At 42.5% G+C, this 27783-nt stretch overlaps 1 protein-coding gene across 7 annotated transcripts in view; it reads left to right on the forward strand.

The window, feature by feature from the left end:
• CUX1 (cut like homeobox 1) overlaps positions 1 to 27783 on the forward strand; it is a 269606-nt gene that overhangs the window by 136060 nt on the left and 105763 nt on the right. For all 7 annotated transcript variants that reach the window (XM_057373313.1, XM_057373315.1, XM_057373314.1 and 4 more), the window contains exons 6-8: positions 270 to 393; positions 2332 to 2408; positions 3138 to 3204. In XM_057373313.1, the coding sequence (XP_057229296.1) occupies positions 270 to 393; positions 2332 to 2408; positions 3138 to 3204 (268 nt within the window). The remainder of the gene's footprint in view (positions 1 to 269; positions 394 to 2331; positions 2409 to 3137; positions 3205 to 27783) is intronic.

Here is a 27783-nt window from a genome sequence, read left to right on the forward strand (position 1 = left end):
TCTTTTTTTAAAAAAAGTCATGTTAGAGGAGCCTTCTTCACTCTGCTTTCCAGCAAACTCCATTGATCCTTCTCAACCTAAACACTTAAAGTTCAATTTAACATTTAGGGAGTAAAAGGTCTCCAAAGGGACTCATATCCATTGATTTTGTGTCAGAGTTGAAGAGCTAAAGTTTAAAACACACTGAGCCTACAGGGTAGAGCAAGCCTTGTGTTGTGGAACCACGTGGAGCTGTGTAAACTCATTCTTCCCCTATTGTTTTTCTGCAGAGGTTACAATAAAAGCACTTAAGGAGAAAATCCGAGAATATGAACAGACCCTGAAGAACCAAGCGGAGAACATAGCTCTTGAAAAGGAACAAAAGTTACAAAATGATTTTGCAGAGAAGGAGAGGTGAGTGTGTGTGGCTCTGGGTGTTGGGGAGGAGGAGGAGGAGAGAGGTATTTTTCCATTTAATYTTCCCAGCCAGGACTGGTGGCTGGAGACAGCTCATCTATTGAGTGATTCTGGCGATTTATGTGTTTGACACGGAATCATTTGATACTCAACTTTGCCCAGAAAAACAATTGGGAGAGTGTGGAAGTGAAACAAGGACAGATTGTCTCTTCTCCGTGGTGTGGAGGGGGCGGGGGTGTCATGTTCAGGAGGGTGCAAACCTGCTTGGATTCCTCCCTGGCTGTCCTGTCCTCTGTGACACCAATCTGTCTCCATTAGCCAGGCTAATTCCTTGTGTGTCACAGAACCGTGGCACAGGCTCTGCTGGCCTGGGCTGGGGGAGATCACCCACTGCACCCACAGCCTGGGCCAGAGAGGCATCACCCCTGCTCCCGTGGAGAATGGCTGAGAGAGGGGGTGTCTCCCTGAATTATCMTGGAAAGATTTGCATCTTCCTACATGCCAGAATTAAGATGGGTTTTAATTATTTATTACTGATTTTTTAAAAAACATTTTGGATGCATGTCAGGTTTTTTGCACATGAATAGGGAGCATTTGAATCTTTAGTTTGGTGGGCAGATAAATCAGGCAGGAGAAAACCGAAGGGCTAAAAGATGGAGTTCTTTCAGGCTGCATTCCCTGCCTCAAGAATTTATTTCTCCTGTGGAGCAATAACACTGAAGCTATAATATGTTCAACATAGCGTGGAAAAACCTTCAGTTCACGTGAGCTTTTTAGTTGGAGGCTTGGTTGTTTAAATTCAGGGCTGAGTGGGGAGAATCTACCAGTGAATGCAAAGCTTCTTTTAAATTCATCAATAACTGTGGTTGCTTTTTGATAAGTAGTGGCTTTAGCAACTGCAATTTCAATGTACTTAAAAATAAAACAACATGGCAGGTCATGGAATGCAAATAAATAYGTGTGTAAGAGAGATTTTGAGGTCTCAAAGTATATGGTTCAGTATGAAGGGAACTGACGCATGATTCTTGCTGTAAATAGTTATTAACCTGGTCAGCAGTGTTGGAGAACAAATTTATGCACCCTATGGAGTGCAGGCAGGATGCTGGTAGTTTCATAAGCCATTTCACAATTCTGAGATCTGCAGAATATCCTAAAAGCAATGTTGTAAAAAGCACGGCTCCTGGGAGATGTTGGAGCAGCTCTTTTCAAAGATGAGTTTTATAACTCCTGCAGCCTGGCCCTTAGCAAGCAGTGCAGTGGCTGCGTGGCCAGATGATGTAAAAACGAGTCTAACTGGCACAAAAAACAAAAYGTTGCCTGTGGACGTAAGAAATGTGAGCATATTAAAGTTTTGCTCATGTKCTATAGAAAATACCACTGTGAGATTTGTTTTGAAATATGTGTGTTTTCTTAAAGAGTAGCTAATAATATTGCTGCATTTGGCACCCATTACAGCTCTGATGAAACAGCTGCTGCATCTATTCACTCTATCAGTTATGGCAACAAATTCCTTCATTATGACACTAAAATGGAAATGTATCATTCTTCTTGTACTAACTTTGTACAACAGAGGGTGCTTGGTGACAATTTTCTCAATGTGTGTGACATTTCCAAAACAAATTATGCTCAAGAAAACCTTCCACTGAAGTTGTCATTTATATAGCAGTCAACTCTTGTATAATGTTCACAGCTTATGTTATGAGGTGGCTACACTGTTAAAATTTTAATAAGTGGGACCACGAAGTAGGAGCAGCATCTCACAACGTGACAGGATTTATGGGTCCCACAGAAGCACCTCATAGCCTGTGTGGTGTTGGCAGTTGCCTGATTCCAGTTGAGACGTTTAATCGCTCCATCCTCCAAACCTGCAAGGCACAAGCGAGTTGTTTGACGTGATCACAAGCTCTGCTCTCACCTCCCTTCTCCCCTTCACAGAAAATTGCAGGAGACACAGATGTCGACAGCCTCGAAGCTGGAGGAAGCTGAACACAAAGTTCAAGCTTTGCAAACAGGTTTGGCACCGCTTTTGTGACCTTTTCCAGGTGAACCAGGTGGGAGGTGACAGGACAGGRATGGTTGAGTGTGTCAGGACTGGGTGTGAGGCAGCTCTTGGGGTGCAGGGAGGTCCAGCARAGCTCCAGTGTGCTTTGTGAATCAGAGCAAATGCTCCTGTTGCACCCAGTCATTGGCAARTACAAGGACAAGGCCATGGAGAACACACAGAATCAGAACATCCCTGGAATTACAGCAGGCCATGGAACTTGCCATCCATGTGTGTTCTGGTTCCACACATTTCCAAACTGTGTTAAATATCTGTAGTGGACCCCCATTTCTGGCCTGTTGATATGACTTGCCATGAATTTTCATCTCTGCATGCTTCAGAATTYCAGGTCTGGACACATTTGCCTTTGTTTACTGTGAGAACAGAAGAAATTTTATTTCCTGAACTGTTGCAATAAGTATTTCAAAGGAATAAGCAGTTTAGCCAGCTTAATAAATTAATGATGTCTAGCTTGGTTAAGCAGAAATTGGGAATTTTTGCAGTGTAACAGAAACACCATAAGAAATTGTAAAAAAAACTCAAAACCCTTTGCTTTTTTCTAAGCCATAATGGTTTGCCTAGGTAGAAAGATAAAGCTAAGGAGGTGTACAGCTTTATTTTTTTTATCAGATATACGGCATTATTTATGACTGAATACTGCTATTTCAGTACTGTAATGCTTCATGTTTATACCTTTTAGCCTTGGAAAAAACCAGGACAGAACTATTTGATCTGAAAACAAAATACGATGAAGAAACTACTGCAAAGTAAGATTTTCCTGTTTTCTTTCTATGTCTTCCTTCAGGGTATCACTGATTTTTTTGTTTTGCATCTGTCTGTTGGAGACAGATGAGATGAGGGAGGCTAAGGCATCCAAGTTTTTTGGAAAACATGGTCATAATTTGGCCTCCTATGGAGACTTTATTAGTTTTCATATTTTCTTCAACCCAACAAGACATTTTTCCTGGTCCATATGCTGCTGCATTCCTGGTTTCATTCTCAGGTGCTTCATCTGTGTATCTCTTATCTATTGTATTTTATTTATAAACAGGGCAATTTCAGAAATAAGATATCTTGCAGAAAGTAAAACTTCATTTAGCAAAGGATTTCTGTTTCACACTTAGACACCTTGGTTCTGCTTTTGGGGTAGCAGTCCCTCCTCTGCCAGGTTTGCCCCTAATTACAGAGAGCAGCATTTGTGGCAGATTTTCCCTATTTTCCAGTAGAACATGAAGGTAGTCTTTGCAAATATATATTCTTGTCTTCTTAATGGCTACTGTTTCCAATTATCCTCTGKTTTTATTAACAATCAGGGCAGGGAACAGCAAAAGAGACAGACTGCTGCTGGTTTCCTTTGAACCCTTCATATTTAAGGAAAGTTAATAATGAGAAGGAATTCTCATGATCAGCGGGATTAAGCACAGAGTCATTTCTGTGTCTGGAAATGGGATGGGAATGAAGAAACTGTTTCAGATGGCTGGGAAGGGTTGGGACTCAGTGTCACCTCCCTGTGCCCGCTGCCCAGTCAAACTGGCACCACTTCTAAATTTCTTACCCATGTTTCTGTGACTGTTGAGAATGTGATTCCCCACTGAGGACCTGTGGGGAGTCTGGAGCTCATGAAATTCAGCCCCTGGCAGCTGACAGTCAGCACTTGGAGTTTAAACACCTTTTACCCTTTCAGGTGGATTTTGGTTTTGCTCTGAAAGTCCAGTTTCCCTTGAGCTCTGTGTAGGATGAGTTCCATGCAAGAGGAGCAGAAGTGTTTTTGTTCCTTCATTGATTCTTCCCTCTCTTAAGGGATGTAATGGTGGTTTAGATTCCTGCAGATTGCTTTTGTTTTTTCCTGCACATAACTGATATTTTCGCTGTTATTTCATCTTGCAGATGCTTCTGGGGGAACACACAGAGATCAGTGGTTGTAGGCACTGAACCTAATAACCCCTCACCCTTTTTAATGTGTTTATTTGCAGAGTGCTTCATTTTTTAATACTGTTTCCCTAAGTGCTGTAATTTATCTTACACTGAGCAAAATCTGTTCCCTAAAATATTTGTTTGCATTTCTAATCTCATTCTTTCGGGGAGATTCACACAGAAATACTTCTTTTTTATACGATCTTGAGAATGACTCTTACCTAATTTATATAGAATTACATGAAATTAGTAGCATCTGCAGTAACAAGACGTTTATTGTGTTCTGTAGCAGAATGATTATGGAGGACTGGGTCTGGAATAAAGTGGTCATGGAGCTGAATCCTGAAGCAGACATTAAGCTTGTACTTTATCTCCCAGACTAATGTACTGTGAAAACAAACTTGTAGGACCTAATAACAGCAGAAATATTTTATCATTGTTTTGGATATTTATGGCAGGAATAGTTCTTGCATAACAACAGTCAGTCGTCTGTGGTGTTTGTAGCCCAAATTTTGCAATATGGAAATCTAGAAGAACATGAAAAGGGAACTGGATGTAGACAGTGAAATTGAGTCATCTGTTTTAATTGTAAAAGCTGGGAGAAAGGCTGAAAAAACACCAATAAAAGGGGTGAAAGACAGTTTGATTCTTTTCTTAAAAGAAGCCCTCTTTTGATCTAAGTCTGAAAAGCTACTTGTATTGCCAATTTTAATTTTATGTTTTAAAAACATGTGATTTTTATCTTAGGCCAAAATTGTTAGTTTTACAGACGCTTATTTGATGCAGATGAATTGGAGTGCCTTCAGGAAAGAAACAGATAATTGTCAATTTTTAAAAGCTAACAGTGCTTTTAAGATGTGCAGTCTCAGAATAAAGCTGTCTTTCAACTACTTGAAACTTTGAAAATCTTTCAAACAAGAAGAAAACCCCCAAGAAGCAAAAGAAATACAGAGTGAGAAGTCTTCATTATCAGCATTAAGAAGTCTGGGTTCTATCCTGGAGTCTGGTTGTGGTGATCTTAAAAGTTGGGAATCATTATGTCAACTTGTTTGTTTTATCTTTTCACAATGTCCCGTTCAAAGTACTCTACGTGCAAARGGAGGGACAGAGGCACAGCCAGGCACCTCCAGATGAGATCAGTGGCTGGAATTAAAATTTCCAGTCCCATTCTGTCATCCCCATGTACAAAATTCCCAGCAGGTGGGTGTGTGCTCCCCCTGCCCCTTCCCTGAGCCCCAGCAGAGCCCYGGGCTGGGCGCTGAAGGTGTTAATGACAAAAAGAAGTTTATTATGTGCAGTCATTGCAGTCTGTCAGCTGGAATATCAGAAGCTGCCTTTGACAAGATGGCAGGAGCAAAGTTTTCCATGTGTAGGCTTGAAGTAAAATGTAATTAGCCTTTATGTGCAGAACAAGGATCCATTGATGAATACAGCTGGTCTTTGTTTTCTTCTGTCATTGAGTGTGGGAGGTAAAAGTGTTCTTCTTCATGTTTATTAATACAAGATTCCTTAGACAAATGGCAAGCACAGTTTAATATTTGTTGGAACACAGAGGGGCTTGCCAAAACAGTTGTTGTGTAAGAGGATTTCAAGGTTTTCAGATTATAATCATCTCTGGGTTAAATAAATGAATGATTACTCTGCCTTTTTCAATTAAAGAGGCACATCCTCTCTCGAGGGCTGACACTGATTTTGTTTGCTGTCCCACACATTCCTATCAGCAAACCTGGATGTAACCAGCACTAATGAGTTTGATCTGGAGAGTCTATCAGACCTGGAACTGAAAAGCAAACTGAGGCTTGAGTTTCGGGAAAATTAAAGAATGTTGGGTTTGTTTTTTATCTAGTACAACAGACCTTTTTCTTTCTTTYTTTCTTTGTAGAAAAAGAAACATTCTGTATACATTTCCTCAGTTTTCCAGGAACAAACTGTTCTCCTTGCTAACAGTGCTCTTTCACTTCTGGTTTGCTGCAGAATGCRAGCAAGTGCTTGGGATTCCCAGCTGAGAATGGTTGGATTCCGGTTTTAGATTAATTCCAGAGCCACCTCTTTGCTCCGACCCCTGCTCTCCCCCAACATAAATGAATTCTAATTGGAAAAGGACCTTGGGTTGCAGCACATACAGTAGGCTTGTTACATTACTGTTAACATGTGGGTTGAGGCTCCCTGCCTTTGATGGAAGAAAATATCAAATTTCACTGAAAAGCTCCGTTTTCACCAGCCAGCTTTAAGTAGTCTTGTGAGGATTTTGGGTACTGCCCACTCCCCCCCCCCACCTTCTGCAATAAAAAGCCTTCATAAACAACACAAACCAGAAAATGTTTAGGGTTAAGGGTGCCAGTCAGAGCARCTCTGCCACCAGTTTTGTTACTGGCAGATTTTCTGTAAGATTCAGACTTTTTGTCCTTCTAAAAGTAGCACAGGAATGCAAGGGAGAAGGAGCTTTTCATATTTACTGAAGCAGTCATCCAAACACAGCTACTTTCAATAACTTGTAGAAAAACATTTTGCCTCCAGTATATGAAGCAGAGGATTGTTGTCCTTCCATAGATCAGACTGATAATTATTTTTTTTGGCAGCACAAGCTGAGGATGACACAGGAGAACAATGGCAGCAGAAGGAGATGCCTGTGGTTTTTGGCTCTTTGGGGTAAACGATGCTCTGCTTCCACATTATCAAACAGACCTGTCCTTCAGACATCTGTGTAGAATAAAGTTCTAAAGATGTRCTTTTCTGCATGGAAGGAGAGTAGGATTGGGCCTGGAGACAGGGAATCAGAAGTTTTAGAGGATTCCTGAACARTTATTTCTGCCTGGAGTTACATGGTGGAATTGGAATTGAAGTGTTCATGTGAAATCTTCTGTTATATTGGGGCAAATCTCAGTTAACTTGGACTTCAGGTGGATAATTCCCAGTATATGGTGAGAATTTAAATATTTACTYTAACTTTTTTGTAACAAATCATACTTGGTTAAATGCTGGCTGGTACCAGTGCATCACTTCTCAGATGTTTGTAGTCTTCCATTTTGATGGTGCTTAGGGTCAAACTAAATAAAAAATAAACTTGTGCTCCCTCCAGCATCACATAATTACTGTGATAGATGGTCTCAAATGCTGCTTCCCCCCACTGAGCATGAAATACTGTAGTTAGGGTGGTGGTGCTGTACAGGACATRAAATAGCTTCTATTTGCTGTGCCTTTAAGGTCTTAAAGTTTCCTATTTCCTGTTCTTTTGATGAGTCATTAACTTCTAATGCTCAGCTTGGCAATTATTGCTGTATTTAAAGTGATTTCCCTAAAAACAAGAGATGGAGAATTTCACAAGCCATGTCTCTTTTTAGAGCTTTTCTCTTCCTCAGTTCCCTAGTCCTACTGCCACCAGTGAAATCCCAGGAGTGTGGCAGTGGAGGAATGAAAAACTAGGGAARATGTTACAGAGAACTATTCTTTTAAGGAAAAAAAAATGAAGAAAAAATGAACTTTTTTAATCTTACAGAAAGCTCTGTCTGCATTTTACCACTGGAGATGTTTGTTCAAAGTTTTAACTGTGCCTTATGCAAAACTCAACAGGCTCAAAGTCACTATTATAGCGTTAATATTTTGCTTAAAAACCTACAAGTGAAGATGAATGGAAATACTTTGGAGATCTGCTGCTTGTTCTGACCTAAAGCTCTGAAGTGAAAGAGGGCTGGAAATGAAAGCCCATGACCAAACCGGCCTTTTTTAAAGTCACATTTTTGGTTCAGCCTGCAGTCACACCAGAAAAGCTGCAAAGTTGTATGGGAAGAGAATTCAATGTTCTTATAAAACACTGGCTTTGTGAAGTCCTGAGTTCTTGCTTGAAGAACTGACATTAACCTTTATTTTTGGGTAGGGAAACTGAGGCACGAGGAGTGTGGATAATGCTCGAAGGCAGCAGTCTAGCCTTGGCTGGAGTCTAGGAAATACAAACATGCGACTGATAAGCCACAAACTGACAATAAGGTTATTTATTTCCATTTTTCACTTCTATGGGTGCTTTTCTCAGAGCTCCATTTAAATGCAGCCTTTGGAGTCAGGGGGTACTCGTGCTGTAGCTGGGCTCTGTTGCCTCTTTTGTTGGACTTGTAATGCTTGCAATTAGTTAATGTAACTTTCTGACAGCACCAAAGTGCCCTAGGTCCTCTCAGGGCTTTTATTTTGTTTGTGTTTTAACCTCCAGTGAGACTGTTCAGTTCCTTTTTCTARTATAGCCTAAAAGCTGGTGTTACTTAACAACCCAAAGTAGAAAAAAAATAGCCTTAGGGTATTCCAGTATATTCTAGTCATCACCCWGTTATCTCTAACCTTGGGCTGACATGAGATCCTTAGATGGAAATCTTGAMATAAATGCAAAGTACCTTGGCTACTGTGCCAGCCAGGCTGGGGGTCATCCCAGCCAAGGGTGCAACCAGGGCTTCTCCGTGGGAATGAAGCTGCTTGGAGAGGCTGTGTGAAGTGACAGGGGCAGGAGTGTCCCCGTGWCCCTGTCCTGTCTGTCCCCACTTGYTYTTGTGGAGCCASAGCTCCCCAGGCTGGTGCAGCTCWGTCCAGGAGCAGAGGRACCACRARTGTTCCTGCAGCCCCAACCTCCCGGCAGGGATTGCCTTTCCCTGGGGGGCCAACTAAAGGGCATCCCACTTTTTGGAGCCATCTCACCACAACAGATCCTTTCACCTGCAGCAGCTGAGCTTTATAAGGTGCCTGGGAGGGCCCTGTGAGGAAGAAGAGGAGCGAGTCAGAGGGAGGGAGAACCCTCTGGCAGAGGCTCATCTGCCCCAGCTCAGACTGGGTTCTTGGGCTTCCATCTGCCTGTCAGCTGAGCTTGGATTCCACACATCTCTTTCATGTGTGTCTACAAATTACAACAGTCTCTTTTTAATTTTTTTTTTTTTCAATGCAAAGTAGCAAATCAACAGAGTTATTTTGGTGCAGAACTGCTTCCTGGCGAGGCCCTGTGTGTGACAGCAGGAGGGCACATGGCTGTGCCGTGCTCCAGCTCCTGCAGGGCTGGGATGGTGGGGGAGGCGAGCGGGAGAAACCCTGGAATGATCAGGAACAAATGGTTCAGCTGTTTTCAGTCGGGCCCTGCCCTGTGGGGTTCCCCATTTCCAGCCCCAAAGCAGAGCTGTCCAGGAGGTGCTGAGTTAAACTGGCAGGTGCTGCAGTTCTTGTCTCCACCTGGCCACGTGTTTAATGGGTGGCTTCTTGCACTGGTGTGTCCTGGAAACGCTCCTGGTGCTCCAGGGATGGATTCCAGCTGCTTTTCCCACACAGGCAGAGAAATGAGTCACGGAGGGTGCCTTGGGCTCCCTCATTTAAGGGAAAGGGATGAGAATGTCCTGAACTAGAATGGAAGTTCAGGAAACTTYGTGAGATCCGGAGCACTAGAACTTCCCATCCTGGAATACAGTCACTTTCTTTTGCCTTGGTGTTCCTTCCCTTTGGAAGTCCAAGTGTTGGCTGTGAGAGCTGGTGGCCCTGCCTCCCTAAGCCCCGTGTTGCTTCATGCAGACAACTTACCCATTYCCCCAGTGCTTTCATTTGGGTTTTTTGTTCGCCTTTTCCAAGAACAGGAGGGTGTGAGCCATCACTATCAGGGGCTTTATCTGGCACAACCTGCTTTATGGAAGTATCGCTGTGCTGCTTTCTCATTTGCCAGGATTTTCAGCACCTCATTGAAAGTGTCTGATCCCATCCCTGCCTTAAAAAGTAGCTATGGTGCCCCAGCTATGTAAGCCACTTGACTGCAGAAACAGGGCATTATCCTTTCCACAGCTGCTTTAAAAATAAAAASTATTTCTGATTTGTGCCATTGGTTGATATTGTTGATGTTGGGTGCTCAGGGCTGTTCCCATTGCTCAGAGTAAAGGTTACAGAATTAAATCCTGTGCCTGCATTGCTGTACAGGTAATCCTGCTTTAAAACTCCCAATTATTCCTTCTACCCATTCCCATAGAAATCTTTGACTGCCCTTTGAGCCCTTTTCCTCCGTGCCTGTGGCAGAAGTGGAGTTGGGACGGAAATGTCTGCACTAGCACATGCAGGAGTCCCCCAATGCTTGCACCCCTGCATTTACCCTGTGTCCTGGTTGCAAGAGAAAAGTCATTTAGGTCTGCAGACTTGGACCAGTTTTGTCAGCCATAAGGCCATAAAACAGTGGCATTTCCAGTAAATCAAAGGCTTTTCCTGAGGAGCAGCTGGAGCTTGGGGCAGGTCAGTGTGAGGGTGTGGATATCAGAGGAGCGTGTCCCGCCTGGTTCAATCCCCTCTGATCCTCCTGGAGACATCACTTAATGGGACCTAAGAAATATTGTCTCATTTACATATCCTCTGATCTAATTAAAAGACAATAAGGCCATGTGGGATTGCAGTTTTGTGTCACAGAAAATATCTGGTGTGTGGGAAATAGAATTGCTTTATCTTGATGAGATTTTTTTTWAAGATAAGGTTTCAACAAAGAAGTTTTAAAAAAGACTCTCTTTGATCAGGAAACTGAGAATCCAGGATACAGCATGGATTCAGGGATTTAGAAGAGCTGGGTGTTGGCCAGCTCATGGAGCAGAAGGGATAAGGCAGGATGGTGCAGACACTAAACCCAAGAAAAACAATAGACAACATGCAGGCTTGTTAATAACTTCATTAGCATTCATGTAAAGCATTAAATAAACAAATGCATAATACACAAATCCTGTAAGCCTGAGATTATTAACCCTTAACACTTACCTGGTGTTTCTRCAGGAGCAGAACAGAGCAGAGGCTGTCAGTTTGTGCCTTGGCTCCCAGATTTTTAACATGTCAGGAAACTGAGTCACGGGGAAATTGGTCAGGGGCTGGAATACTGGAAGGCARCCAGTGTTGCAGCAAGGTTCAAAACTGGGAAATCAAGGCAATGGATAGAAAAAAGGACTTCTGCTTCCCCTGTTTTGCTTGGAGCAGCTGCTTGAAACCCCGAATAAACCCCAGCTGATCGAGTCTTGCTTGCAAGTTCTAAGTGCCTGTTTGTAAGAAATTTTGAGCAAAAATTAAATTTGACTGAAGCACTGCCTTGGGGTTACTAACCTTTTGTAGCAGATTTTCAGTGGCTTTTAATAGCTGATCTTTGGTTACTTGCGATCACCAGCTCTGCAGCCTGTCTTCATTCTTCCCGTGGAACTAATGAACTTTCAGCTGAATAGTGGGGGTTTATTCCCTCCCCCTSTACAGGTTTTTATTAGTGAGGGGCTTTAGGCTAGCCTGGTGTTGATTTGTTTTGTGCTGGCTACCAGGCATAAATATCTTGGGTTCCCTGGGGACTGCACCCTCTAGATGAATTCCTGCCCCTCCACCTGGGGGAACTTGTGGGGCTGAGCCCCTCAAAACCCACATTGCTGAGCTGAAGTCACTTAGGTTTTCAGCTATGCTAACAACCAGATATATTCATATATATAKAAAAATACAGATGAAGTGCCATGGCAACTTTTGTCCAATGGTTTCTGTTTTCTTCTTTTCCCTTTCTTTGATTCAAAATTCAGCTCTGGGAAAAGGGAATCTTTCTATTACAGTTGGTGCTAAGCAGAGTTGCAGGGGAYGGTTGTGGGCAGGTAACTTTCTTTGCATGATTTCCTCAAGAAATTGTATTTACTGATGTTTCATTTCCTATGTATTTCCTCATTTATGGGATGGGGATTATTAACCTGCCTGAATACAGTGGTTACATCAGACAGATAACCTCAGGGGCACATATGGCATTCATAAAAATCTACCACCCATTTCCATCACTGTGAACTGTGTCATCCACCAGTTGGGCTGCCATAAATCGCTGTGAAATGCACACAGCCTTAACCAGTAGTGAGCAGCACATGACTTAACCATGGAGTAACTAACCATCTTAATAAATCTAAATCCACTTCAGGGAAAGTGGGAACAATTTCTACAGCCTCTTATCCCACATGGTCGTGGTAATGTAAAGGGTAAGCAGAGTTCTTGTTCTGCAGGGAGATCCCGATACCCTGCTCTCTGTTTCACCCTCTGTGTTTGGGAACCCGTGTCTTGTGTAAAACAAATGAAGAGCCCTGCCAAGCAGCCAGCTCTGCAGCCACAGTGCCCAGCACCCGTGTGCAGGGCCGTCATTAAAAGATTTCATGAAACAGCCTTAAAAATGAAAAGTTTCCTTTCCRAGAGAGAGAGAGATAATTGAACTCATTGATTTGTTTCACGGTTTGTTTGCCCTTTCATTCCCTTCCTGAGGTGCTGTTTGTTGAGGAATGTCTCCAATTGCCAGAAAGACAGTGGGGTGTCTAATATTTCCCCGCCAGCTCTCCTTTCAGCCAGAGCAGAGTGCTGTGGCAAGCCTCCGATATGAATTTTTAATGCAGAACTTTATAACATAGCCCTTGCAGCACGGCTGCACTACTCTCTTGAGCTTTCAGATTTAATGCTCTGATGAACAGAGCACAGACTTGGGGCATTCGACAGCAGTCGGAATTAACCCCTGCCTTACCCAGGGTATAGCACTTCTTTTCCCTGTAGATTAACACACACGGGATGAAGGTTCCAGATACCCACACACAGCCGGGATTTTAACTCCCAGAATTGTCTGRGATATGTTTTTCCTGTTTTAATAAYGGGGATTTTGGAGGCTGTTTCCTTTTCCTGGGCTCCACAACGCTGCAGTCATTCTGCAGTGGATAAAAGGACACTGTCTTGCCCACTGTCTGGCCTCTGATAATGACCCAGGCTCCATGGCCAGAGAGGGAAAAAATTAAATCAGCTCTGTAATGCATCATGGAGATGAATTTGCCATAGGTTCCTGCTCTCCCAGATTGGATCATTTAGTTGTTCATGCAGTGAATCATGATAGCCCATCTGAGGGGATTTTGCTCTGTTTGGAATATGATCTTAACTGGATGTGGATGTTCCTATTAGCCCATCTCCTTATTTACCTAGCGAGAAGTGCAGGGCCCAGCAGTGGAGAAAAGCAGCCCAAATTATTACTCTTCAGGGCATTAGCACATGGTTGTGAGTGTTAAATTTCATCTGCTGTAAAGCTGCCTCTTCACCTGACTTGGTTTAATGTCTGGACTTTACTCTTCTGCAGTTTTGGCAATAATAATTCTGCTTTTCTACAACTGGGTGCTGTTCATCAGCTTTTCTGTATCAGCCCTTTGCTTCTTAAACAACACGGCTCCTAATGCATTATATTGGTCACAAAATCCTCCACCGTCTCTCTGTGAAGCCTTTGGATTTTTCCTGCCYGGTTCTTTTTGGTAGCAGAGTCACAGCCAGGACTGTCCTCGTCAGGGACCTCCGCAGGATTTTGTCCAGAGAAAGTGCAGCATTTGTAGGTTTAACTTTGATAATGGAGAAGGAGCCTGTTGTATTTAAATTGATAGGACAGATGAAAGCCAGAAAGAATTAGCTGGGGCACGGGACATGCAAAAGTGTTAATGGAGTTTGGAGAAGGACTTGGTGAGGAGTTTGTGCTCCAGTGCTATTAAACCATTTGCCTTCAGCCTTTGTGAATGAAAAACACAAGTTGTTCTCAACTGATACCAAAATAAGTGCATTTGCCCTGTCTAATCKTAAATCAGCATCTCAGCTTTGGTGAGACATTTACACCATTACATTRCATTTGTTTCAGAGGAGGGCTTTTAAACAGCTTGACTTGTTATTACAGACCCAAGGTTGGCTTGGCTTCCTCCACTGTTATTASTGACTCACAAGATTAAGGTTTTCAAGGCTTGTTGCTAAATGCAGAGAGATCCTGTCTGTTCATTCAGTAGTTCTAGGTATCTATTAACTTTATTTCTATAAAAAAGTGCTGTATTTTGATAGGAATTCAGTTTGAGACTGGTTTATGAAAAGGACACTCCTGTTTTTATTGCTGTAGATGTAGTTAGCTCTACATCTTATTTTTGTTGTGTTGAGCACACTGCCTAAACCAAGGGGGATGACTCAGTTGTGCCATATGTAAAAAGGGCACACAGGGTAAGGCCAGGCTTCTTTAATGTGGATAGTCTTTCAGCCCTTGGATAGGAAAGTGGAAGTGCTGTTCTGGTGCTTGCATTGTTGCTGTAAAAATAAAGGTACATAAATAGAAGTACATAAAATGCGTTTGCTGATCATTCCTTTGGACATCCATTAGGTCATTCTGTGATAAAGGGAAGTATTCTTCTTTCCTGGAGACCATTCCAAAGGACATTAATTTACCACTGCCTGCCCCATCTCAAGGCACTGGGATGGGGAGTTTTAATCATTCCACCCTTTTCCATTGTTTTACCTGTGTGGTGCTTTAATGTGGGAGTCTTATGCTTCTATGGAGCCAAAGTGGAAATATTTATTTAATGAGCTGTAGCAGATTTTTTATATGCAGAGGGGTAGTGTTGAGGAACATGACTCAGAGGAAGTAAAAAGATCAACAAATTCAATTTAACCATTTCTGTTCCTCACCACGGTCCTTCCCATTTAGGGGAAGGGAAGGAAGATTGCAGAGGAGCAAGAGGCAGTGTCCTATCACAGATTCCAGAGGCACCTCTGCCTGRGGCTCCTTGCCCTGACCCAAATCCAAGTGATAAGCAGTCAGGGTCCTCTGGAATTTCTCCACTTGGATTATTGGATGATCATCTTGGCTTTCAAGTTTGTCAGCATGGCCAGAATAATCTTTTCCTGTTACTGACCCAAGATAAARTGTTTATTTTGTAAAATTTAATTTCATTTTTTAAATTGTATATAATCAGGATAAAGTAGCTGCTGTAGTAGGTTATGCTTTTTAATTACAGATTTTGGTATTATGATCTGCAGGATCTACATCAGGACGCTGTATCTGGACTTGCTTAAACTTGGTGCTCAAATGCAGAATTGATACATGTTCTACTTTTTAAAATACGAGTAAATGCCTGCAATGGCTCATRTTTCTAGGGCAGAAGTTGGAATAATTAAATTGCAGCAGAGTACACGATGTGGGTGTCTCTAAAGAAGGTACTCCTTGTTACTGTGCAACAGCATTTTTAATAWCTTCCCTGTCCTGGGCTGGTGTAGATCCGTGGAGCCAGTTGGGAAATGTGCATTAGCATTGGAAGTTGCCATCTGAGTGACAACAAACAACTCCTGCTGCTGGAATGCTAACAATGACAAGTCATTTGGTACAGCCATTTGCCAGTTTAATGGCTTAAGCAGCTTAGTTTTAATTAAACAGCAGCTTCTGTGTATGATATCAGAGAAAATAATGTTCTGCTTACAAGTGGAGTTGTTTAGTGTTGTCCCTAACTTGCTGGAGACACCAACAGCCTCTTTGTTCCAGCGTTCAGCCAGTGCATTGTCTGCCAGTTCAGATCAGAATTTGTCTGTAACAGAGCAAACAAACTCTTCTGGGGTATGGCTGAGCCCTAATCTGTTCTGTAAGTGCAAACTCTGCCTYGCCTTAGTGGCAGGAGTTGTTCCTTGAGTGGGAAGAGCTCCATCCATGGGCTGCAGTTCCAGGTGTGGTTCCTCACAGARTGTGTGGGCTGTGGGATCCTTCAGCTCTCCACCATAAGTGCTCTGGGAGTAAYGGATTGGGAGCTTATTGCTAAAGGGGTAAAATTCCTGCCTCCTGTTAGAAGGTGCACCTGGCATGAACAAAAGTGACTGAAGCRTTCAAGGCCAGGTTRGGCAGGGCCCTGAGCACATGGAAAGTGTCCCTGCCCATGGAAAAGGTGATCCTTAAGGTCCCTCCAACCCAAACAGTTCCATGGTTCTGTTCTAAGATAAGTAAGGATTTAGATGGACCATCTGAAATTAATTTCATAGAGAGTAAATGACAGTCAGGAAAAGCACCCATGTTTTTCATTCCCTAGTGCCTGCAAGCCAGAAACCTGTTTTTTTGGGTAATTGTGCTGGGAGTGACAACCTCGTCAGCTGCAGAAGTGATTCTGAAGGTTGCAGAATGCAAGTTTGGTGGGGAATGACAGAGGAAGGTGGCATTGCCACCTGCAGACGCAGCTCCTGCTCTGAATCATGCTGCTTTTCAATTGATACCTTTCCACAAAGCCTTTTTTTAATTTGCARGGAATATGTGGGGTGGGCTCACTGTATTCTTTGGCCAGTGCTCCTTTCTCAGAGAGATCGGTGTAAGCTGAACTCCTCTGTGGCAGATGAAGGTCTAACATTTGTGCTGTTTAAGATTAGACCAGCAACACCACGTGCAGACAGCTGATTATCAACAGCCTGGATTTCAGAGCTGTTCCCTTTGATTTCTGCTATCTGCAAATGTCAGCCCCAGCACTCATTCCGTGTTACCTGATCCCTCTGAGTGCCAAGAGCTGGGAGCTCCAAGGAAGTCGAGATGCTTTGCAGGAATTTTCCCACCTTCTTTATTTCTCCTTTTCATTTCCCATCCCTCCCTCTTCAGTCCTCACATACCTTTGAATCAGTGTGGGCAATTTATGCAAAATCTGACGTTACACCCGTGTTAGCAATAATAAGGAGGCAACCAGAGGGTTTTTGAGGTTAAGAAGGTAATAATGCACAAGGTTTAGCTCAATTGTGCTTATTGGGGCAAGTATTTCACATCTTGAATTAGAACCTCTTGAGACTCRATACAGCCTATCATTGTCTGATTTATTTAATCACATTTACATGAAATCAGATATATTCATCAACAGAGAACATTGTGAGCAAATCGAAAGAAAGCATTACTCAACACAATTTCTGGTAGGAGAATATATCCTGTAAGTATTAGGTAGTAAATAATCAGCAGTTTTGTTACTTATTCCAGTTTGTAGTCACTTAAATTCATCGGCAATCTTTCCTTGGCTTTTCATATGGGTAAATGTCTTGAAGTGTGTTGTGACTTTTTGTGAAAGTAGAAAAAACATCACCCATCGTGTGTCATTTTCATATGAACAGTAAAGATACAACATGATTGTTGTAATCATCCAGATATCTGGCACTCCCAAATTGGGCATTATTGGGTTTTCATCATCTTGGTAAATCAAGGACATGTTCTTGTMGCCAGTCACAAAAGGAAGATAATACAGAGCACTTCTTAATGTCCCGTGCCTCTGAGCTGATGTTATAAAACAGTTTAGCCTTTTTTTCCCAGAGCTATCTACTTTTAAGGGCTTTGTTTTGCACACTGCTGCAAATGCATTTGCTGCCTGCATTAGTCATTTACAGTACTTAGATCCTGTAACTATTAAATTGTTAACATTTGGAGCCAGCTATAATTATCTTTTATTATTATTATTATTAATGGGCATAGAGCTTTCTTTCCTCTCTAGCTTTCCTGAATATTTGAGGCATCTTTAATATATCCTACACTGAAGGAGCATCTTTGATCCCTGYTTAGACTGATTGTTTTCTAATCTCTCAAAAATACTCACCAAGAATTCTTTGTCTTCCTGAAGTTTTCATTTCACTTGGATGTGTAGAATGGATATCCTAGGGAAAAATACATGCAAAGGTATGGTCCTGCATAATCACCACCTTCCATGAGTGCTTTGARCAAGAGCTGCTGTGGCTGCACACCTCATGAAAATACCAGTTGCTGTAATTCCTTGTTGGGTTGGATCCCTAAAACAATAAAAGAGATKGTGGTTACCAGGGTTAACCACTGGCTATTCTACAAAACGTTCTTTTTATCCATGTTCCAGTTCAGAACAGGCAGTTTTCTCCTACTTTTATGTGAAAGGGTGGAAGCCTTTAGTTTAACTGTAAGTTTTTCTGGTGCCTTATCTGAATTGTTCCATATCCGAAACCATCAAAACTAGAGGTGCTGGACTTCAGCATCAATAGCAATCTTTTTCCCAGTGTTTATTGTTGGATGGAGAAGCTGGAGGGAAGATGATCATGTTGATGGTGACGTTTTCCCATCTGGGGGAACATCCATGGACAGGCTTTCCTTTGAGCATCCCTGTGGATCTCAGGRATGGAGGAAGGCTCTCAGCTGTGCCATGGCCAGGCTGCAGTGGTATTAAGTGAGTTCTGTGCTGATGGTCTTGATCAGCAATTTTCTGTGTGTTCTGCAAATTCCTGCAATTCCACTGGTTATTGCRAAGAAATCACAGCAATAACTGTGAAAGGCGACCAGTCATAAACTGTAAATGTGCTGTACTGATGTTCCATCCTTTGATGGAAAACTCCAGGTAGTCTGGAAGTACAAAATGGCTGTTGGAGATCCCCTGGGGTACAAGTTCTGGCTGGGACTTGATCCTTTTAACCCTGAGGATGTCTATCCAATGGACAGCTATGACCCTCTTATCTTTCCCCTATTTGTTGCTTTCATACTGGCATAGTTGTTGTAGTTTTAAATATACAATATCTTGGTGTTGAGCATGTCTGACCAGCTTAACTCATCAGAAAACCATTTCAGCAGAGGGCTTGTAGCTGATAATGGGTGTACTTTTGCCCTCCTCCCTTAAAAGACAGTGTCCACTAAATATAGCAGCACAAGCTATTTTTGATTATGTAACATCTCTATCTGTCTGTACTCTGATTAAATAATCTATTTTCTTGGCAAAGGAGTGCGAGTTAATTTTCTGTTATTGATCAACACCATATTTTAGCTGTGATACAGATGACTTATTTGTCTTGCTGCCCGTTGGATTGATTTCTGTCACCGCCTTGCCATCACGGGAACTGGCAGTGGTGGGACCTGCCAGGCACGTGCCTGTGCACACCCAGGGCAGTGTTTAACAATCCTTCTGTGCAGTRTGTGGTGGATAAACCATTTAAACACTTCTTGTTACTGTTTTTCAGTCAACATGTTGTCTGGTATCTGTATTAACTAAATTTTTATTATTTATAATTTATACTCGCATTTTTTTCTAGTTAATTCCTGGTGCCTTGTGCCTTCTACCTCCATTGCAGTGAGAGGTAGAGTCAGTAAGGTTAGGTGTACTCAATACCCTAAAATAACCTGCATATCCAGGGCCTTTAGAAGACTTAATTATTTGCCATTTCTTCAAATGAATTTAAGAAAAAAGCATCCTGGATGCAAGATTAAATCTGTGAGCCCTACAATGTATTTGTGCATCCTGCCCATATAGATCTCTCTTCCCACACCTTTTATTCCTGTCATAACATCAGATAATCAACCCTGAGTGCTACAGCCCATGGCTTGGGACAATGATGRGGCTGCAAACACCTGAAAGCACAGGAAAGGGGATGAGAAGGAGACAGAACCCTATCTGTTTGTAAAACACTGCAGAAGCAAAGTGAGGTTCCCTGGAACTCTGATTTACTACATGATGCCATAAAAGGATATGAGCCCAGGGAAAACAGCAGAACACTAAATCAGCTTTTTTCTTAGGAAGTTYCTGACTTTTACACGTGCAGTGCGGAAGCTGCTGGCACAAACTGTGCCCTTTGGGGACAGGAAGGGGGAATTGTCCTGCTCCAGGCTGTGCMTGTRCAGCTTCATGCTCCAGAGGAGCCACAGCTGAGGTGTTTGGGTGCTGCAGCAGGTGAGCAGCAGGTGGGACACCTGCCAGGGTGACAGGGTTACACCTCCCCAGGTCTGGGAGCAGCAGGGAAAGTGTTTGGCACTGAGGGTCTAAGCAGGGGGAAGTTACTCATTGAGCAAACGCTGGGTTTGTGGTTCTGGGACCTGTTGGTTGCAGAATCAGCCCTGCATCAAAAACCAGGCAAATCCAAAAGGCTGGTTGGTGTTTCCTTGCCTGCCTTCTCTCCTACAGCAGTTTGTTAATGTAGGGAGGATATTTTTCATCCACCTAAGGATTCTGCTGTAGTAGTAATGTTGAGGAATTGAAATTAGAAACACAAAACTAATATTTCCAGTTCAAACTCCCCTTCTGTAGAAATACCAAACCTGTTCTTTTAACTGTCAAAACAGAATAATCAAATAGCTCCTTACCATGGAGTACAGCATTAGTCAAGCCCAAAGCTGTTTTATTTCAGCACTATTTTAAAGTCTCAACAACTGTTGAAAGGGAAATAAAGAATTTGAAAAGTGTTTCTGCAAATAATGTTGTAAAAGATTGAATTAGGAAATCCTGCTCTGTTGTCCTCTGAGGGTTTGCAGTAGTACCTGGTGGTGTTGGGGATTGCCATGAAGGATTATTTAAACTAATTTTGCCGTTTAATGTATATCTAGTTTCGATTCTGTGTAGACAGGCAACCTTTCAGTCATGTCAGTGAGCACCCCTCATAATCCAGGACAACTGGATGGAAAAATTGAAAAACTGAAAAGAGTTAAATTAAAAGTTGGAAAGATTGAGCAGAGTTACATATTCAGCAAAGGCGTAAAAATCAAACCTGACAGATACTCCTGTTGCAGGAGGGTCGAGGGAAGCTCCAGCACAGYAAGTGGTCAGTGCCAAACTGTCCTCAAGCTCCTTGACCAGTTCCTGGGGGCTCTGGGGGCTGAGCCCGCTTTTGGGGTGTCCCACTGGGGTGAAGAGAAGGGAGAGAGAGGGAGGCAGCTCCTCCATCTGAGGCCAAGGAAGTCGCTCTGTGTCTCAGGGGCCTGCCCACATGAAGTGATAATGAACTGGTGCTTGTCCAGGTTGGGACACCGCTGCCTGTTCTCCTTCCCCTGGAATGTTTTCTCTATTCTGTGGTCTCACATTCTGATCTTTGTTTCTTTCTGCCTGTTTTTTTAAATTTTTTTTGCTGCCTTGTCACTTGGGTCAGCAAGATTGATGCTGTTGATAGTCTAAAGTGAAACTGCACAGTGCTGACATGATTGCCATTTGACAGGAGTGGTGTCTCCATTCARAGCAAATCTGGAACAAATTGGGAAGAGAGAAAACCATATTGGTAATTGAATACTTTATGATAAAGACAGCAATCATCCTGCTTGTTAATCTTCAGCATGGCTCCTGGGAAAAGTAAAACCTACTGAAAATGTAGAATAAACACATCTCTATCATACTTTATGCTATTTTCATTCCATTTATTGGATAGAAGGACATCAGTTGCCTTTATCAAAGGCCATGTAATGCTATTTTCAGTAGCCAAAAGGAGATAACTGGCTTCAGAAGGGAGCAGCAAATGGGCACATCCTTTGTATTCACTTCTAAGCCAAAAGCATCTGAAGCATTCCCCAAATACTGTAGATGCCCCTTGAATGCTGTGTTACTGCAGAGTCAGTGTTCAGCTTTCCTTCTGCACAATGTCCCCTACACTGTTAAAGGCCAAAGGTAAAATTAAGGTTACATTTTTATCCAGATTCTCCCACTAATACTGTCTTTTTGTGGCCCGTAAACCACTGGCCATATGCTCCAGGTGTGTTTGAAGTTGTGGGGAAGAGGATATTGTCGTATTTGGGTGCCTGTTGGTGAATGTGCTTGGGGGAGTACATCAACAGCTTGGTGAGGAGTCTTTTCTTGGTAAGAAATAGAGAAGAAATTGGAGATTATTGGCCTGGTGGACACACTCATCACATTACATGGCAATAAATCCTTCCAAAGGCCATGGAAGATGTTGTTTTACTCTCCATGGTACCAGTTATCAAGTCTGACTAGGTAAAGTAACTGGTAATTTAGAGAGCTCCATCATCTGAGCTGTGACTGGGGCAGATATGGCTTTTCCCTCTTTAGTGGGGGATGTTCCCCCTGATCTCTGCTCAGGTCACTGGGAGATTGCTGCTCTCCACAAGGCAGAGCTGGGTGTCTCTGCTGTGGTGGGAAGCAATCATTTCCCTTTGATCCATGCCTGTGGAGTGACACCTGTGCATGGGATTCTGGCTGTGCTCTTTCATTTTCAAGCTGACTTAAAGCTGTTGCACTGARTATAAACTGGGGGGAGGTAAAGAAAAGCTTTTATGGGCTCTTACAGTGATGGACAAAGATACGGAATAAAAAGGGGGAATAAGGGCAGAAATCAATCGATACCTAGTTTTTCCAAATTACTGAGCTCCTCAGCTCTCTCTGTGTTTGTGGAGATGCCAAGTGTCTCTGGAAGGAGGCCACTGAGGATGAATCTGGAATKTGAATGTTGATATGGTAAAAATTCTGAACAGTCTCCAATTTTTGAGGTTGTTTCTGCTCTAAAGAAAACAAACATACAGAAATCTGTGATTTTGGCATTGGGTGTAATGTGAGGGAAGATTGTTCATTTTGGGGTTGTAACTGCTCAAAACCTAAATGGATTTTTCAAATGTGACATGGTGATTCTAATAAAAACAAAAAAAAAAACCACCAAAGAGCCAGCAACCCCCCCCTTATATTCTTGACAAGGTATTTATACTCATTTTACACATTGTAACTGCAGTGATATTATTAAAGCAAATTAAAAWTTTTGTGTGTATTTTTAGAGGATCTTTAATCAAAGCACAGACAATTCTTCCTGCCGATTCTTCAATTTAAAATATTGCCATTCTGATAAAAGAGAATGACACTTAAGATGCCTGCAATTAAGATATCTAATTTTGGCTGAATTATCTATTTTAACTCCGTAAGTAAAAACAGGTAAATTGTTGCAGGTTCTTTATTTTCAAAATACTAAACTACTACTACTTCTACTACCATTACTAAATATATATAAAAATTAATTTTATTTATTTAGTTAGAGAAACAATTGTTAAAAAAGCTTATGTGAGTCATAGAACAGCAGAGCTAATAAGACTGAGTCTTTAGGGAAGTTTTTATTTTACAGTTTGTGTATGCATTTTTTTCAAGTAAAATTTTTTTAAAAGGCAGGTTCTGAAAAACTGGCAAGTTCTGCTGTGCCCTGGGAGCAGAGCAGCCTTTGTGCACCCAGAGCCCTGCAGAACCACMGCTTTTATCCCAGTTTCTGAAGGAAATGGAGCTTCCACGAGCCTGTGGTCTGTTTTACTGCCAGCCTGGTGGCTGCTTGGAGCTCATCAGTTCCCCTCCTCAATTAACTGGGAAGCTGCTGATTTACTTGGGCAGTAATTAACAGCATTAGGAATCCCTGGCACAGGCAGTTCTGGTGGAGTTTGTGGGAGGTGGGAATGGAAGGAAAGGCAGGCAAATATCCCATCTGAGGGCTGAGGGTTGATCAGCCATGTCTCCATTGCTGGAGAGCATCCCTAATCTGTGTTTYCTTTCCCACAATTTGTGGGTGGGAATTGAAGAGGGGCCGTTTCTGGGATAAGGGAGGAAGCTGGAGATGCTGCAGGAGGAAGCAGCACTGGGAGCAGCTGCAGGCCCAGTTGGCACAGCTGATATTGCTGCAATGGGTGCTGTCTGAACACCTTGATGGGATCACAGGRTGGAAGCAGGGCTTTGTTTGGCCTGGGGCTGAGGGAGGATGTGCCTGCCCTCCCTCACTCACCCCCACGGGCAGCACTGCAGGAAGCAGCTCCCGCTGAAACTGCCCCCACCAGAGCAGGCTCTGCCTTGGACTTTCTCTGYACAGGGAGGATCTCCTCACTCTGGGAATCCCACAGGCTCCAGATCCTGGAAATCGGGGAGAAGCCCCTTGACTGCACCATTTCAGAGGCTGCTCCTTGTTTTCTTCCATCTCACCCAGTTCAAAGCTGCTTTTGGGAGTCAATCGCTGTCGCCCAAGTTATTAAGTTTCCGTCAGATGATGTTTAATTGGGGAACAAATTAACTGCCAGATGAAGCTGTGTGAGCAGGCTGCACAAATGCTCAGCTCCTAGCAATGGGAATAAACACCCAGAGAGCAGGGTATGGATCCAGAACTTCAAAGTGCCCACCTGCCCTGSAGGAAGGTGTTCAGGGAAGTGCAGGGAATGTGGGGAAGTGTCAGGGTTTGCAGGTTTGGGAGTAGAGTGAACTAAGTTACCATTAATAAAACAATCTCTTCCCAAAAATTACTTCAAAGGATGGTTTAGGGTTTCTACCAGTGTGAACCACAAACCCACCAGTGGAATAAGTGAATGGAAAAGGATCCAGTGCCTGGTGTGAGGTGCACATTCCCTCTGCTTGTGTTGGGATCAGAAAGAACTGAGGGCATGGAAAACCTGGGAATCAATGAGGAACTTGCTTTGTATATGAGCAGAGCCGGTTTTTTTAATAGAAAAACCCCTAAAGCTCAATCCAAATGTTTGGATCCTTGGGAAACAATGACTTCATCAGCAAATCTAACTGCRGAGTGTACCCAAAAGACCCCAAATGAGGACAGTCACAGGGAACATAAGGTTTAATAGTGCTGCTGCCTTGATGTGATTAATAAGGCTGCTGATTTCCCACATCTTATCAGCTGACTCTAACACTGTTTTGTATATTTGTTATCTCCACTCTGCATTGTGGTATGGGTGGATAAATAGAAATACCATGGAGGCGACAGGAAACAAAACAAAAATAATCAACCATGTTTATCGCTAGAGCATTAAAATGGCTGCTGTGGCAGACACCRGATGAATTATGCAATACATAACTTAATTCTCTGGGCCACAGATGTTTCATTTTTCCTGCAAGAAGCTGATTGAACCTTGAATGACAGTTTCAGGCAGTCTTTGATTGCTCYGTGGGTCACATGCTTGATATGACCTGCATTTGAGTTGCTCTCTACATGCTGTTGCTTTATAAAACATGTAAAATTGACATCGTGTTGGCTGCTCAAGGCCAAGTCAGGAGTAATTCCATGGGTTTGATGTGCTTTGTGTGCAAGTAGGGGAGAGGGAAGGGTGCCTGTGTTTAAATTCTGGTGTGTTACTGAATCAGCTGAAGTCAGGAGAGGGGAATTGCAGCAAGCTCTCTCAGTTTGTACCAGCAGGCATGAGGAAATGAGGAGTTTGCTGTATCCATGTCATCTCATGTTGTTAGGAAATCCTGTGGGGTCAGGAATGGCTCCTGCTTCCCAGGGCAGGCTGGCAGTGCTGGGAATGTTTGTCTGACTCAGCTCCTCTGACTCGAGCACTTGGCACAGCCTGGAGGTTTTGTTCCCCACCCTGGGGACTCCATCCTGCAGATCTGCTGGGTTTGTRCCAGTGCAGCACCTCAGTCTCAGGGCCTCAGTGAGGGTGGGATTCTGGTATCAATTCATCTAAAATTAAAGGTCAGAATTTGCTTTTCTCACAGCAGAATGCASTTGCAGGGTCTCCTCTCCTTGTGTCCCTGTGCAGGAGAACCTGCAGTCTGGAGTCCACAGCTCCAGAGGTTCCAAATTTCCCACCAGCTCCCTCAGAAGTTGGAAATGGATTTTTAGGTCCATCTAAAGAAGATTATTTGTTTCGGCAAATTTCAGGTGCAAAAAATTACCTTGTGTTTCAACACCTTCTTTGAACTCTTGGYCCAAAGGATTGTGACCCCAAAGAAYTGTGAYCCCAAGGGMTTGTGACCAGTGATCTGGGGTGGAGGAGACCCAGAATGATCCAAACCTGGACATTCCTAATTTCTGATTTTAACACTGCTGAAAGGGATTTGCAGAGTAAAGCAAAAAATCTGCTGTGAGAGAAAAATGTTTGAGCAGGAGAAAAAGGATGTCTTGCATTTCTTTTCCTTTCTGTGACGGGCAGCATGATGGCTGGACACAGAGTTCACAGGAGATCTGWTCCTGGGGAGAGAAAAACACAGTGAGAGCTGAGTCAGAGATTTGTAAGTGAAGGGTTAAACAGTCTGGGGAGCCAAAAGTCATATTGGCCACGGTGCAACATGTGCCACAGAAGAAGATAGTGTTGCCATCACATAAAAAAGATGGACCATCTATTTATATATTGGTTTATTTTTTAATCCAACCAATACATCTTTCCTTTCTTGCAACTGCTTACATTTAAGTGTTCTCTGGTTTTCCAAGTGTGCCAAGGTTGTGTGTGTGTGACACTATGGGAATTACAGCTCTGGGGTGCTGTGAGTTGATGTTGTCTGTTAYATATAATTCTTATTTTTCCTCTTTGTATTTTATTGAGCATATCAATTAGTGTCAGTCATACCMATTTCTCTCCAGAAATTATTAAGAAAACGCTGATGATCTTGAGGAATTGCTCCCTTGTGTATCACTGGAATAAAGCTGTTTTCTGTTGTCTTTAAAACTTTGTAATTGCAAACATGATTATTTTATCCTTGAAATCCTGACTTAAACCATGAAGAGAAAACAAAGTGCTGTGCAGGTTTTCTTGGAAAGCACATTTCTTACAGAGTAAAAGATCTTTTATTCTATAGGGTCTTTTTCTCTAATGAATGAGATGATTCTTGTGTCCAGGTACTGCTCAGTATCTTGGGCTTTATAAGCAGTTTCTTTATAATTTTTCAATATTGATGATCATTTGCCACCTTTCAAGTGCCCAGACTTTTGTTTATTTGAAGATCATGCCTGCAGCTGGCGTGGCTGCTGATCCTGGTGTGCTCAGTGAGAAATCTTTCCCTGAGATTCATGTCCCCACCTGGATCTGTGTGCGGTGCTGTGCATGGGGGCAGCGAGAGTTTATGATTTATGAATCCTAATAAAACAACAAAACCAAAAAAAAAAAGATGGGAAAAGTGTTGGGTCTCTGTGCTTTTTGCTAAGGGAGGAACTTGATTTAGTGCAAGGGGTCTGCACAGAGGGGTCTGGGCAGTGTCCAGTGGACATTCCCCACTCCCAGATCATGTTGGGTGTAATCCCCAGAGCACCTGAGCCCAGCCTGCCTTTGATCTCTCCATTTAAAGCCTCCAATGTCTCACTGCTTTGCAGAAAGAGGATTTTTTTTTCTTCAGTTGAGTTCCTAGGAAAGGAAACWCCCAATCATTGCTAAACTTGGTGGATTTATGAATCCCTGAACAGAGAAATTCTTTTACAAGAGGCCTGGATTTATATGACACTGGAAAAAGGATTATCTGATCYGAAGATCCTTAGAGGGTTGCTCTGAAAGAAAATATTAACCTCTAGCTCTTGCAATTTGAAAAGTAGATTTGAGAACTTAGTAGTAAAAAGTGTGTGAGATCTTCCCCTTTGACATCTTRTGCTGAAATCACTTTTTATTTTGTTCTTTGTACAACCCTTCTGCCTGTTATTCCACCTTTTAGTAGYGGTAAWGGTGAATTTATCCTCTCTGTGGATRTTTRTTGGATTGGAATAATCATGAATTCTAAAAATGCCTAAATGTGTGTATAGYGATACTCATAGAGTGCCAGAAAAATAAAATTAGTGGGTTTTTTTAAATTACCTTCCTTTGGAAACTTTCTAAGAAAGTGTTGGGTTTTTTTTTTTTGTCTTTCCTAGAAATTAGGCAGGAAATCCCAGGCACCTTGGCAGGTCACTGAGGTGCAGGGATTAGATGAGGGCATCCACCAGCAGAGCTTAGGAAGTGGTTTGAATTTGGGTAGGGAATTTGCCATCCCTCTGCTTTGCTTAAGGAAAAACTAAAATTGAATATTCAAATGCTGGAATGCTCTTGTGCCCTGAGTGAATGCCGTGATCATTGGGCTGCAGGCAATTCTGCCATTGTTTAGTGATCCGAAATCGCTTCCTAGACCCAGGAACCTTCCCTGATAAAAATTTCATTGAAACCTGAAAAAATTCAGTGCACTGCCTTTTGCTCTTTTTTTTTTTTTTTTTTTTTTTTTTTTTTTTTTTTTTTT

The sequence above is a fragment of the Malurus melanocephalus genome, unplaced genomic scaffold (assembly GCF_030028575.1).
Source record: "Malurus melanocephalus ecotype Western Australia unplaced genomic scaffold, MMel_1.1 scaffold_193, whole genome shotgun sequence".
Lineage (NCBI taxonomy): Eukaryota > Metazoa > Chordata > Aves > Passeriformes > Maluridae > Malurus > Malurus melanocephalus.